Consider the following 13,300-nt stretch of genomic DNA (forward strand, 5'->3'; position numbering starts at 1 on the left):
GCGAACGCCCAGGTCTTCTAGCGGCTCTAGGGGGACAAACACCCCCCCCACCGCCAGGCCCTTCTCCACTGCCTCCTGGGCGGTAGCCTCCGAAGCTAAGAAGAAAAGACCTTCCCATACATTTTGGAGGCCGCCACAATAGCCGTGGGTCCTACCACCTTCACCAACGCCTGCACGTATGTCTCCACATGGGGCGAGGTGGGTACTAGGAGGCAACGGACACTGTGCCTCCTGGTCAAGGTGGGGAAGGGGCCCCGGCCGCTGGTGATGGTAGTGGGGGCAGTGGGTGGGCGAGATGACGAGGCAGCAGGCAGGGGGGAGCCTGCCATCGCCCGGGCATACGTCCTGGGGGCCGGGGGAGGGACGTTCGCAGAGCTGGTGGAGGGACCAGCAGGGGGGGGACGCCGCGGTCGATGACGGGGCCACAGCGGTGGCGGCAACCCCTGCCATGGAGGGCCTGGTGGTTTTAGCGGGGCCCTTTCCTTTCTTCCCGCCCTGGCCTTTTCGGCCAGCTGTGGGGGTTCCCAGAATCTGGGGGGGCGGTGGACATAGCAGTGGCAGTAATCGCCCCAGTGCCTCCTGCTGCCGGTGCCCCAGCGGGGGCGGTGGCAGGTATTTTGACAGTGGTGGTGGGTGGGGGGGCTCGGAGGTTGGGTGGAGGGGGCGGGGGAGGAACAACTGATATTGGTAAAGGGGCCTTGCCCCTCTCATTCCCCGCCATTGTGAGCAGGGAGAGACTGGGAGACACCGGAAGGAGCAGGGGGCAGGGGGAAGAAGATTAACCGCTCCTCTCTGCTGGGCTGCAGGTGGGGGGGGGGTTACCAAATGGGTTGGACTGGAAGGGGGGGGAAACAGGAATCGGGGTCCAGTGATAGGGGCAAGCTGTGGGATAAACAGTCCGGGGGGGGTTGTGGACCCACGCACGTTTGTCCAAAGAGTCTCGTTTGGTCGGCTGTTATGTCCAGTCCGAAAGGCAGAGTTCAAAGCAAACAGCTGGATCCGAGGCAGACGGCAGGTTGCCAGCAGGGACGGATGGTGGGGGGGGCCGTGACAGTTGTAATAATGTTGGGGGGGGCACCGATGGATCGGGGGGCAGCTCCATGCCACACCCCCTGTGCCACCACAAATGCAATTAAGCCACAGTCAGACTCCCCCCCACGAGAGTATAATTCAAAAAATTACTCAGTCTTACGGCCCCCTCCACGATGATTTGTAGCTTCCCTGGGTGATTTCTTCTGTCTGCTATCTTCTTCTTCTCCAGCTGTGTTGGCTGTGTTCCAAGGCTTTCGGCAGGCCGAAAAAAATTGCAGAAATAAGCTGACAGCAAAACGGCTGGGTCTGGGGGCTTCCACTCCCCTCTCCGGATAGCGGGTCGGCAATCTTCCCCCCCTCCTCCGGGGATTTCAGCTGAGGCAAATAGCTGCACCCGGGAGCAGGCGTGTTGGGGGGTGCTGGCGGCAAGTTGGCAGCTGACCAGCACTCAGCGGCAGCAAAAAAAAACGGCAGAAAGACGAAACAAAACAAAAAGGCGTCTGGCCCAGTTGGGGGGGAGACTAAGGCAGGCTCAAAAAGTAAGAAAAATCCAGGCCAGGGGGCTTTAGGAAAGAATAGAAAGCAGATAGCTAAGGAGCAAGCGAGGGATGTCCCGTTTCCCAACAGGGAAGGTTCGAGAACAATCAGGAACCTTCTGGAGATAATTAAGACAGACAGGCTGATTGGCTGCAGGTGTTCTAATCAAGAAGCTGCTGGAATTAATTAAGGCAGGCTAATCAGGGCACCTGGGTTTTAAAAGGAGCTCACTTCAGTTTGTGGTGTGCGTGTGAGGAGCTGGGAGCAAGAGGCGCTAGGAGCTGAGAGTGAGAATGCGGACTGTTGGAGGACTGAGGTGTACAAGCATTATCAGACACCAGGAGGAAGGTCCTGTGGTGAGGATAAAGAAGGTGTTGGGAGGAAGCCATGGGGAAGTAGCCCAGGGAGTTGTAGCTGTCGCACAGCTGTTCCAGGAGGCACTCTAGACAGCTGCATTCCACAGGGTCCTGGGCTGGAGCCTGGAGTAGAGGGCGGGCCCGGGTTCCCCCCAAATCCTCCCAACTCCTGGTCAGACACAGGAGGAGTTGACCTGGACTGTGGGTTCAGAAAAACGGCCAAGCTGAGGGCTGCCGTGAAGCTCCAAGGTGAGCAAATCCGCCAATAAGTGCAAGACCCACCAAGGTAGAGCAGGAACTTTGTCACAGTATGTATTAACAAAGAGTGCGACATGATATTTTAGAATATGTTCCAGCAATTAATAACTGGATCACCCAAGCCTGACCATACTGAACATCCTGAAAGAGTCTACTTAATGTTATGCTCTGCCATCCCAGACTTCTGTTCTTAAAGTTAACCTCGATGTTACTTCTGCAACATTCTTCCTTACCTTGGAGTCACATGCAGGAGATCAAGGAATAGCTTTCCTCACAGTTCCTCTCCAGCTCAGCCATATCTTCACTTGACCTTAATCTTCACCAGTTGTTCGTTATTGATTATTCACTCAGAGGTTTTCAAAGCTGACTTCTTTGTGGAAATTAATTAAAGGCTTGTAATATATAGGGGTTTCCTAGAGACTAATGGCTTATCCACTCCATATTTATAAATAGTGTTATATAAATACACCTCATTTTGTTCACAATCAAGGGACCTGCTATTTGCAAAGGCCACAGGAATCAGTGTAAAGAATGAACTGGTTCATTATGGGTGGCTTGCTTTTCTGACCTATCGTGTCCCACATCTAATGTAAATGAGGGGAAAAAATGAATTTAAGATGCTTGTATTGTACATGCACCTCTGTGATTGTTATGCTTCGGTCAGCATGACAGTGAACCAAGCTATTCCTGAAGACTTTCAGAACAGTGTGATGGTCATCATTCACAGACAATGTGGAGTGCAACTGTATGTGAAGGAGTATAGTTATTTCTAAACCAGTAGTAGCCTTATTTCCTTTGTATTATATTTGATAGGAGTAGATCATTCAAAAATTTCTGGTAGGAGGTGGGTCAAAGGACCAATTTGATATTGGATGCTAATTTGGAGCCCTCTTTAATTTTTATTCTTGGATATATTCCTGATACCTGGCGATAACTTGATAGCGGGGCTGCATGGTTCCAACATGCAACTTTGGTCACTAAAAAGCTAATCTTGCAAAAATGGAAAAATCTATCCCCACCAAATATTGATGCATGGCTCAGCAATATGGCTGACCTCGCAGGTAACTAATGACTGGCATTCTGCAGAAGGGGAATACCCAAAAAATTAAAAGCAATTTGTGCTGACTTTTTAGAGGTCTATGATTAATGTACACCCTGAAAATAGACATGTTGCTTCCCCTCCCCTCCCTTTATCTTACCATCTTTATTTACTTTGTGTGTGATGATGAACCTGCTATTTTGGTATATTTGCTGTATTTGGAAACAAATAATAAAAATATAAATACAATGGAGTAGATCATGCAAACCTTGCACTTTATTGTTTTTACAAGAATGGTATAAAGTATTCATGTATGTATACCTCTATATTATTTGAATTCAAGTCTTTTGTGAGGTGAAAAAAATCCAGTTTGCGTTAAGAACTGATTGGCTCGGATGGTGGCCAGAAGTTTAAACTTCTGTTCATGTTCCTTCCATGGGCGGGGGAGGGGGCGGAGAGTACATCTAAAACCATGCATTTTTCATATGAACTTTCAAACTGAGTGGGATTGTAACATGTAGTTGGACCACACCGTGTTGAGAAGTGCTTTGTTCCCTTTGCAGAATGTAAATGGTGTGTGATAGTTACAGAACAAATATTCAAGTTAGGGGCTGGATTGGTACTAAAACTTATTTAAATGTAACCCCCCCCCATTATCTTACCATGTATCTGATGTCGAATATAAGACACCTTTCTCTCACTGACACCCCTGGGCACTAGCCAAAGGATAACCCAGCTCACCAACAGGGAACGGGAGAGAAACAAGAGAAGGAGACAGCTTACTCAACTCTACCGAGCTACACCAACAAAGCAGGTGTTTCTTCGGGTGATCAGGAGACAGCCCCGTGCTCACCATTATTCTCCATTCCGACCCCCACCCCTCGAGCCCTTGTGCTATCTGGCCACTTGCCTTACAAACTCCAGCCTGAGCAAGGGGCAGCTAAAGGTGGGGCTCTTCGGCCATCTGACTGCATAGCCACCCACTCCAACCCGCCACCCCCAAGCGGCAGCAGGCGGAGAGTCCACCGCGGCCCTCGGGCATCGCCAACGAAACGCAGCCAACCCAGCTGCGCTAAGATGGAACTTTAAAAAAAAAAAAAAAAAAACCCAGAGAATAGCCGCTTCCCAGGGTCACTAAGCCCCGCTGAGCGATTTAATGTGATCCCAACCGGCGCCCTATCTCTGGCGAGGAACAAATAAGGTGTTAATTGCAGCCTCGCTGAGAAAATCGCTATTGTTCCAGTCAGAGGCAGGCGGCAGTTTGAAAGCGAGGAGATGTGTTTTCCTTGCAGCGCTATATCACTTAATCTGCATCGCGGTGGCACATTGACAGCTCCGGGAGGCGGAAGGGGGGGGGGGGAGGTTATGCTTTAAAAGAAAGAACCAGAGGAAGGAGATCAAGTGCTGGATGTACTTCTCCCTCGCAGCCTGTGAGTTTCTCTCACACTCGGTCGCAGCCAGCTCCCGCGGTGGGAAGTGAGGCTGGAAAAACCTCTCCGCCGCAGAAAATAACGTTTCTCGGACGTGCTTGGTTTTGAGTAGCCGTGACGTGCAGAACGCACCGCGGGCCCGGTCGCTGGAGCCGAGAGGAGAGCCTCACACGCAGTGAGGAAGGCGAGGGGAGAGCAGAGCGCCCGGGCTGGAGCGGGGGAGCGGGGCGCGCAGCGCGCGCGCGCGCGGACACACACACACGGCGGAGAAGGCGAGCGGGGCGCGCACAGTCCACTCCCCCCCCCGCCCCCCGCGCGCTGGAGAGGGACTGCGGGGCGCGCACACCCCACCGGAGGGGCTCCGAGGCGGGAGCCGAGCGCACAGGCGCACACGGGAGCGCGCACACGCGCGCACACACACACTCTCTCTGTCTCACACGCTGACTTGCTCTCTTTCTAACACACACACACACACACACACACACAGAGCTTTACTATCGCTCTCCCGCTGTACTCCCTCCTCACTCAGCATTCAAACAGCTTGCCGGCATCACCAGCCAAGGATTTTTCCCCCCGGCCGCTGTCCGTCCATCAGTACCTGAGGGGGGAGGAGGAGCAGGGAGAAAAGAGGAATAAGTATATTCATAATAATAACAACAGCCAAAACCCACCACCACATCTGCGTTAGGGCGGCAGTATCCTGTAGGTCTCCTCTCGGCTCATCGCTTGCCTGGTATCTCCGCTGATCGGTTTGTTGGGTTAGACTTTGGTTCAAGTTAAAAAAACAAAACAAAACAAAAAAAAACCTTCGCTGTTCAGCCAGGTCCATTTTTCCCCCCCTGCAGTCTCTCTGGTTTGGGGCTTTTTCTTTTCCTTCACATGGTGGATTTGGTGGATCCGGAGCCAAAGCCTTGCGCGGTGCTGGGGTTTCCTCTGTGCCTGTGTTTTTTTGTTGTTGTTTTTTCCCCCCCCTTTCTTCTTCTCTCCTTTAAATCTTGGTTTTGAACCTGAGCCTGGGAAAATGGGAAACGGTGCTTCCGACAGAAGGGGAATCGCTCCATCGCTGTTGTTGGGACGCGTGCCTGTGGCGCTAGTGTTTTAGAGAAATAGCCTGACAGCTATCGGAGTGGAAGGTAAGGGTGTCCAGGGGCATTTTCCATTTCCCATTTCCCGGGATTATGACTGTAGAGCTGTTAGCTCGGGATTCCGGGGAGGAGGAGGCGGCGGCGGCGGCGAAGGAGGCGGAGGACAGGCTGTTGCTGAACGATAAAGAGAGCCTACACACGCAGAATTGTCTCTGCATTTAGTTGTACCCTGCCGTTTAAAAGTTAGAGAAGTCTGGCTTGCGACAGGTCTGCTTCCCTGAGAGTAATTTCCAGCGAGACCAAGAAAACCTGAGGTTTGTGCATGGCTGGGGTAATTTTATGGGAAGGGGGGTTCTTAGCTTAATAGGAAGTTAAAATAAGGGAAGTCAGTGGGTCTTCTGTTGGGGAAAAAAATAAGTGGAGTGATGGCGCCGTCTATGTTCGACCAAACTACAGTGTCACCTAGAAAATCAGTTGGGGATTATCCAAACTAGACGCCTGTTTGCTTTTCAGCAGAAGATATTTCTTCCAAAACGGGCAACCTTAAACCTTGGGGGCCGTTCTTTAACCTCACCCCCCTCCCCCGAAAAGAAAGATCTGTTTAATCTGAGTGCTTGATCCTTCTTCCCCTGAGCAGCTTCACTTTTGTGTTTAGCACTATTGTAAACGAAATGAAATCCTGCCTATTCATGCAGAGAGCGATAATTTAAAGTAGTATTTTGTTTCAATAGGTTTGCATGAACAAACGTAACTAAAATGATGGTATTAGACTTGGTTTCCTCATGGAAAACAGCCTAGCACTGCGGACGTCTTTATTTTTCTATTGCAAATATTGCACAGAGGAAAAGTCAGGGGCTTTTATTTTTAAAATAATTAGGAAAAAACCCTCTTTGGTCTCCAGATGATAAAATGAATAGTTTTTCATGGGTAGAATTCCTCATTTAGACACTTATTGTCACATTGGCTTTCAACGCCTACACCATCCTGAATAATACTGCGCAGGGCTGCATTGCCTGCAAAGTGCTACAGCAAATTTTGTAGAGAGGAAATTATTTCCAGAACTGCCTATACATTTCTATTTTAAAAAACGATAAACGCTCTCTCCACCTTTTTCCCGGAAGGATGAATTTGTTACTCAGTGAGATGCATTTTCGGAAAAGGGAAAATCCAATAGTTTGGATAGATCCGGCGGCAGCTCTGATTTTGTTTTAAAGCTCAGCTATAAAGAGGGTTGGAGTTGGTGCTGCTTTGCCCATCTCAAGATTTAGAGTTTGAATTATAATCTGGGAAATACAAAAATCTCTTACAGGGTATTTAATCCGCCGATTTGTTCTGTGTTATGCAATGGGGGACGAAAGATGCCTTGCCATTTGGTGGGGGAGATGAAAGCTAGGCAAAGACACACGTCAAAACTCAGTAACTGTGTATGTGTCTGTATGTCTATCTCTGTTTACAGAGCAACAGTGGAAGAGGCTGCAATCTAAAGAGTTTTTTAAATTAACTTGGCATCACTTTTGTCTGCTCACACTTGTAAACAGAAAGCGAAAAGACACTCATTGATAAGAGATAAGCAACTTCTCAAAGGTTAAAGCTGAAAACATTCAAGTTTTATTTTTTGGATAACAGAGGTAAATATAACCAAAGGTTCACTTTATTATCCTAGGCCACTATTAGAGAACAGAAGATGTGAAGGCTGATTCCGCGGAGGGGGCCAATAAAAGAGCTTTAGTTGGAGATACTAGCAGAGAAAATGTAATCTATCTTTCACCATTCAAGCGCACATCTGCAAAATACAGTAGATAACCATACTGTACAACACATTCTTAATAAAGGGCAACTTAGAGACCCAGTTCGGTCAGTTACACAGATCCTACTATAGCATTGCTCTCTATACAGCTCCCTTGGTTATAAATACTAATATACTTATCCACATTATCTACTTCAAGAGGTTATATCACATTGAAATGATTGCCTTTAAAATGATTGGTCTCAATGGCGATGTCAGGCAACCACAATTTCCATCTATCTAACCATCTATACTTCTTTCCCGGATAACAGTTTCAAGATTTTATTAACACATATTAATCTCAGTGTTTCCTCTCCGGATTTTCTTTTTACAGAGACCTTTGTATACCAGGTGGCCACTGCAGAGGCATGTAGACATATGGGAGATAATGTTCCATCTGTAGCAAATAATAATTTGTGCATTTTTAAATTATGGCTGTAATTCATCACAATTACTTCTCAGACGTAACAGGAAAAAAATAATATGTAACAACAGCTGTTACCAGCTTTTCTGATCTAGTCTAGTGAAATTCTGTGCAGATATATATAAACGGTGCCCAGGTTGTTGATTTACTTTTTAATAAATAAATAAATACTCCTTCTTCTGGCCCACCAGATGAAAGTCTCTGGCTTTTATCTAAATTTGATAGTTCCAGATCACGCCAAATACATGCTAGATAACTGAGGGCATTCCACTTAATAATCTAATAAATATGTTTTTTTTTTATTTGAATTTAGGAAATTTGACTGTTGTGATGGCCACGTGATGGCGCTGTTCACACAGCATCAAACAATTTCCTTGTGTTAAAAAATAAATTACTTGCCCTTCTTTTTGAGAAAGGTTCTAACTGGAATCTTGAAAACAGCTGGCTGGAATATTGGAAGGAGTTTGATTTTCAATGTGTGAAGAATTCTACTTGCATTTTTATTTCATTTCATTTCCTACAGGCCAAATGACATAGGATGAAGGCTGTTCGTAATTTGCTGATTTATATATTTTCCACCTATCTACTGGTTATGTTTGGATTTAATGCTGCCCAAGACTTCTGGTGTTCCACGCTGGTGAAGGGGGTCATTTATGGATCGTATTCTCTAAATGAAATGTTTCCTAAAAACTTTACAAACTGCACTTGGACGCTGGAAAATCCAGATCCGACCAAATATAGTATTTACCTGAAATTTTCCAAAAAGGACTTCAGCTGCTCCAACTTTTCCCTTTTGGCTTATCAGTTTGATCATTTTTCCCATGAAAAAATAAAGGATCTTTTAAAAAATAACCATTCTATAATGCAGCTCTGCGATTCCAAGAATGCTTTTGTATTTCTGCAATATGATAAAAATTTTATTCAGATACGCCGGGTTTTTCCCATCGATTTCCCAGGATTACACAAAAAGGAAGAAGACCAAAAATCTTTCTTTGAGTTTTTGGTGTTGAATAAGGTGAGCCCAAGCCAGTTTGGTTGCCATGTATTATGCACTTGGCTAGAGAACTGCCTGAAATCCGAGAACGGGAGAACCGAGTCCTGTGGGATCATGTATACAAAATGTACCTGCCCTCAACATTTGGGAGAATGGGGAATAGACGACCAGTCCCTGGTGTTGCTCAGCAATGTGGTGCTGCCCCTCAATGAGCAGACGGAGGGGTGTCTGACCCAGGAGCTGCAAACTACCCAGGTCTGCAACCTTAGCAAAGAAGCTAAACGGCCGCCAAAAGAAGGTAGGTGTTTCTAATGGGGTCTCAAAGGTCTATTTTAATCTCAAATCACTATCTAGGGTTCTGCTCTTGCCTCTCGTTTATACTTAAACTTAACTGACTTGCACTACACACTAGTTGTGGGGTCTGCTAACCTTCAGCCCCCATGAAAGGGCTAGGGAGAATGGTAGACACATCCTCAAACCACTTACATGGGGGAGGATATTTTAAATTTAATCTCATCGCCAGCATACAGTTCTGAATCCTACTAAGAGATAGCTTGTACTTCAATGGGGATTTAAGCTGTCGCTGTTCTCAGCTCTCACTTATAATAATGCGGACACGCTGTGAGCCAGTTCTCCCTTTTTTATTGCAACCACCCAGCAATAAAATATTATTCCTTTTGATGCTACTCCTTGACTTTCCAAGGAAGAGATTGAGGACCCTAAACACCAACAGAGTCTGACCTCAGAACTGTGCAAGTACCAAGCGAATAGCAAATCCTGCCCCAATTTGTGGCTCAGGGAAACATATTGCACCCTGCAATGTCACCCACGTGCTCCCTTGGTCAGTAGAGAGACACACGTGGGTGGCCCCAGCTCCAGGGGAGATGATGGCTTTGCACGTGTGCTAATAACACGGGGCTGATATCTTAATCACTTGAGTTTGGAAAAGCGGGAGGGTGTAGAAGATCTGGAAGCTGTGGATCCGGTCATCAGAGCAGCCTCCTAATTATAAAAATTAGGGTCTAAATTCTCTTTTCGTCTTTTTTAATACCTGCTGTTCTGGTCCCATCAATGCTTGCTGTTCAGAGCAAGGGCAAGCTGATTTATTAAGGAAGATCTTAGGGGCACACCACGGTTTGGAAGATGTAGGGAAAGGGAGACACGTGAGGTCAAAATACAGTTATCAAATGAGAAATGCAAAACAGAGAAATCTCTAGAGATAAGGAGAAAAGCCGCCGTCTGGCTGGGAATTGGAGCTCGGGGGCAGCTATTTGAGAGGGGTTGAATTTGCCCCCTGCACAGGCATGAATCACTGAGCCAGGCTCTTGCATTTTAATGCAGGAAATGGTTCCTCTCTCCCTGGTTTCTGCATGGCCACAAAGCTCCCTGTCTAGGAGCCAAGCTCCCAGCCCCTCTAATAGAAGTTGCCTTTGTGGAGGAGTGTAACATTGACACGTTGTTAGGAGAGGATTTTCTTTAAGGGCAGCCAAGCCCGAGTGGTGTGGGAGAAGAAAAGCTGAACTGCTCGCTTTCGTTGTGGACTGCCAAAGGCACTGAAGGAACAGGGAAGAAGTGGTGGTGGCGGGGGCGAGGGGGGCTAGGTTCTCCCGTGGTTGTCCTGCGGGTCAGTGTTTTTCCAAACGGTTAACAGCTGGGAGAAGAAAACAAAGTGATTTTAAATTACCGGGATGCTTGTCTCTTGTAAAAGTCCCAGAGAAGCCCTTGCAACGGTAGGGATGGTATTTAGTTAGCATCATTTAAAGCTAATTAGTGTCCCTTAGAATCAGAAACTTCCCCAACAATGTGATGTTAGAAGCTGACTATTAAGACAATTAAGCCGCAGAAAGTGTCTCGGCTTCAATATGCGCGGTGGTTGGGGAACCTCTTAAGGTTTCCAGGCGCTAATTGTTAGGAGCATTGCGGACTTTAACTCACTCCTGCGAGCAACGGAACAAGTCCCCCGCGTCCAGTTTGCTCACTGAGCTTCTCCAAAGGCAGCAGCTGTCAGGCAAAGTTGCTGCCTGCGCAGTGGGAGTGATTTACTGAGAATTCGCTTGTCAGGGTGGCGAGAGACGCCTGACGATAGCGCTAGGATTTAGAGGGGCTGTAATGGGCCTCCCAGCATGTTTCTAAACGAGTACTAGCAGTTGTATTTGAGACTGCAGAGATAGGTTTGCTGTTTTCTGGACAGAGGAAAGTAGGAGACTGAATGCAATAAAACTGCTGGGCCAAAGAGAAGGGCCTAAGAATAGCAATCCTGGGGTTCAGGTTGCCCCCATTTTAATGGACCTGAACAAGTCAACTTTAAAGGTCAATGGGCAAACATATTTGAGGCTACTCCAATAACTAGCATGGCCCCCAGGCTTGGCTTTCCATCTGAGAAAGTCCAGGCTTTCTAGACAGGAGTAATAACCTGACTGAAGGGGTCACACAAGAAGAGCATTTGTGGTATCATTCCTCAGCTACTGCATTTTGCACATAATTAAATTTTAATTATGAAAGAGATGACACTTCCCGTGCCATATTTTTATAATCCATTGACTGCTGCATCTTATGGGATAGAAGGGGTGAGAAATTCAAGCATAGAGATGTCAAAATCATGTTTGCAAAATCTGTCCAGGGGTTTTTCAAAATATGCTGAACATCAGAGGAATGTATGTGTAATATACTCAACAAAGATGTTTGTCAAACTGTGCTTAGTGGACGGAAGAGAGAAAGCTAGGGACAACTATGTTTTATTTCTGCATCTTGGAATATGAATGTCTAGAACATGCCTCAAAGTGTCTTTCAATTTCAAACATATTTTATTTTAATTCTTACCCTATTTATGTCATTTCTGGATCATTATATTAGTAGGTTAAACTTCATTATTAAAGGGGAAAACTCCCTAAATGTTTTGTAGAAAGAGAAATATTCTTATTTTTTCCAGTGTAGATGGCAGCTTGTTTACTTTATGTTGTTGAGATATTTAACAGAATAATATTTTTTAATAATTTCATTACTTTTGTACAATTGGATTTGATTCATTGGACCGTTATCTTAAAGTTGTAATGTATTTTATCAACTACAAAATTAAGGTTTTGAGGTAACTTTTAATAGCAGTAGACTGCTTATTTTGTATTTAGTTTAAAGCATTTATTTACCAGCTTTTCCCATGGATAAATAATCTACATGAAAGGTATTATTTCTACATAGAAACCATACACACAAGTTGTACCAATGACTCACCACTGAGTTAAGTCTATGTCTCTTAAATATATTTTTATGTAAAATTGTGATTGATAGGCTCTGTGTGACATCATTTTAAGATTCAAAACGTAAATTATTCTTTGAATGAACATTATGAATTTTGCCACTTATATCTGAAAACATCTACACATGAGATGTCAAGTATGTTTCTGTGGGTGAGCTGATGCAGGTTAGATCAGCACTGTTAAAAATATTTATGTTGACCAACCCAGACAAAGGGAAACACTGTTAACAACTGTGGCGGTAAGATACACTAACAAAACTATTGTTGGTACTAACTTAGAACTTAGTGGGAATTGAGGTTGCTTAGCATTTCTTGGGATGAGGTCAGGGCCTTGCAGGATTCGGCGTCAAGGCCTTGATCTTCAAAGGTATTGAGGCTCCTCACTTCCACTGGAATCCTTTCTCATAGCATTGTCTCTTGTCTCATAGCATTCTCAGAAGTTTATAATAGTACTAAAATATTTAAATGCTGACTTTATAGGACAGATTTTGAAAAGGGCTGACAGCCTTCTGCATTATGATAAGTACTCTCAAGTTTTTCAGATTCTCCTCTGTTGGGTCTGACCATATGAGGTGATAAGCCAAACTGTTCTTTATGACTACAATTTAGAATACAAGAATGATCATATTGGGTCAGACCAATGATCCATCTAGCCCGTATCCTATCTTCCAACAATGGCCAGTGCTAAGTGCTTCAGAGGGAATGAACAGAACAGGTAATCATCTGTTTGTTGTCTATGCCCAGCTCCTGGCAAACAGAAGCTATGGACACTCAGAGCATGGTTTTGCATCCCTGCTCATCCTGGCTAAAAGCCATTGATGGGCCCCCTATCCTCCATTTAGAAGCATATTGTATCCTCCATTTAGAAGAACCTAGAAAAGAATGCAACTGTTTTCACCTCTGAAGTTTTTCACTATTTTGAAAATTCTAAATGACTTACTAAAAGCGATTAAAGCCAGAATTTTCCCCTCCTAGAGCTTGGTGTATTTCACCTGACAACCACACAATGGGTAGTTTGTCCAACAGGGTGGGGGAGATGTTCAGCAATAGGAGGAACTAATTCAAACAAGGAAGCTGTACCCGTTGTCTTCCAAACAATATACTTC

The 13,300-nt window shown here is 45.7% G+C and overlaps 1 protein-coding gene across 5 annotated transcripts in view; it reads left to right on the forward strand.

Moving 5' to 3' along the window:
• Positions 1-4,337: 4,337 nt before the first annotated feature.
• ADGRB3 (adhesion G protein-coupled receptor B3) overlaps positions 4,338-13,300 on the forward strand; it is a 620,721-nt gene continuing 611,758 nt past the window's right edge. Inside the window, exons 1-3 of one of the 5 annotated variants that reach the window (XM_084625079.1) lie at positions 4,338-5,785; positions 7,194-7,365; positions 8,471-9,239. In XM_084625079.1, coding sequence (XP_084481205.1) covers positions 8,486-9,239 — 754 coding nt within the window. In that variant the 5' untranslated portion in view covers positions 4,338-5,785; positions 7,194-7,365; positions 8,471-8,485. Of the gene's footprint in view, positions 5,786-5,927; positions 6,052-7,193; positions 7,366-8,470; positions 9,240-13,300 lie in introns of those variants that run through there. The other 4 variants (XM_084625076.1, XM_084625080.1, XM_084625077.1 and 1 more) reach the window with 4 other exon arrangements.

This window comes from Lepidochelys olivacea (genome assembly GCF_965140295.1).
Source record: "Lepidochelys olivacea isolate rLepOli2 genome assembly, chromosome: 3".
Classification (NCBI taxonomy): Eukaryota; Metazoa; Chordata; order Testudines; family Cheloniidae; genus Lepidochelys; species Lepidochelys olivacea.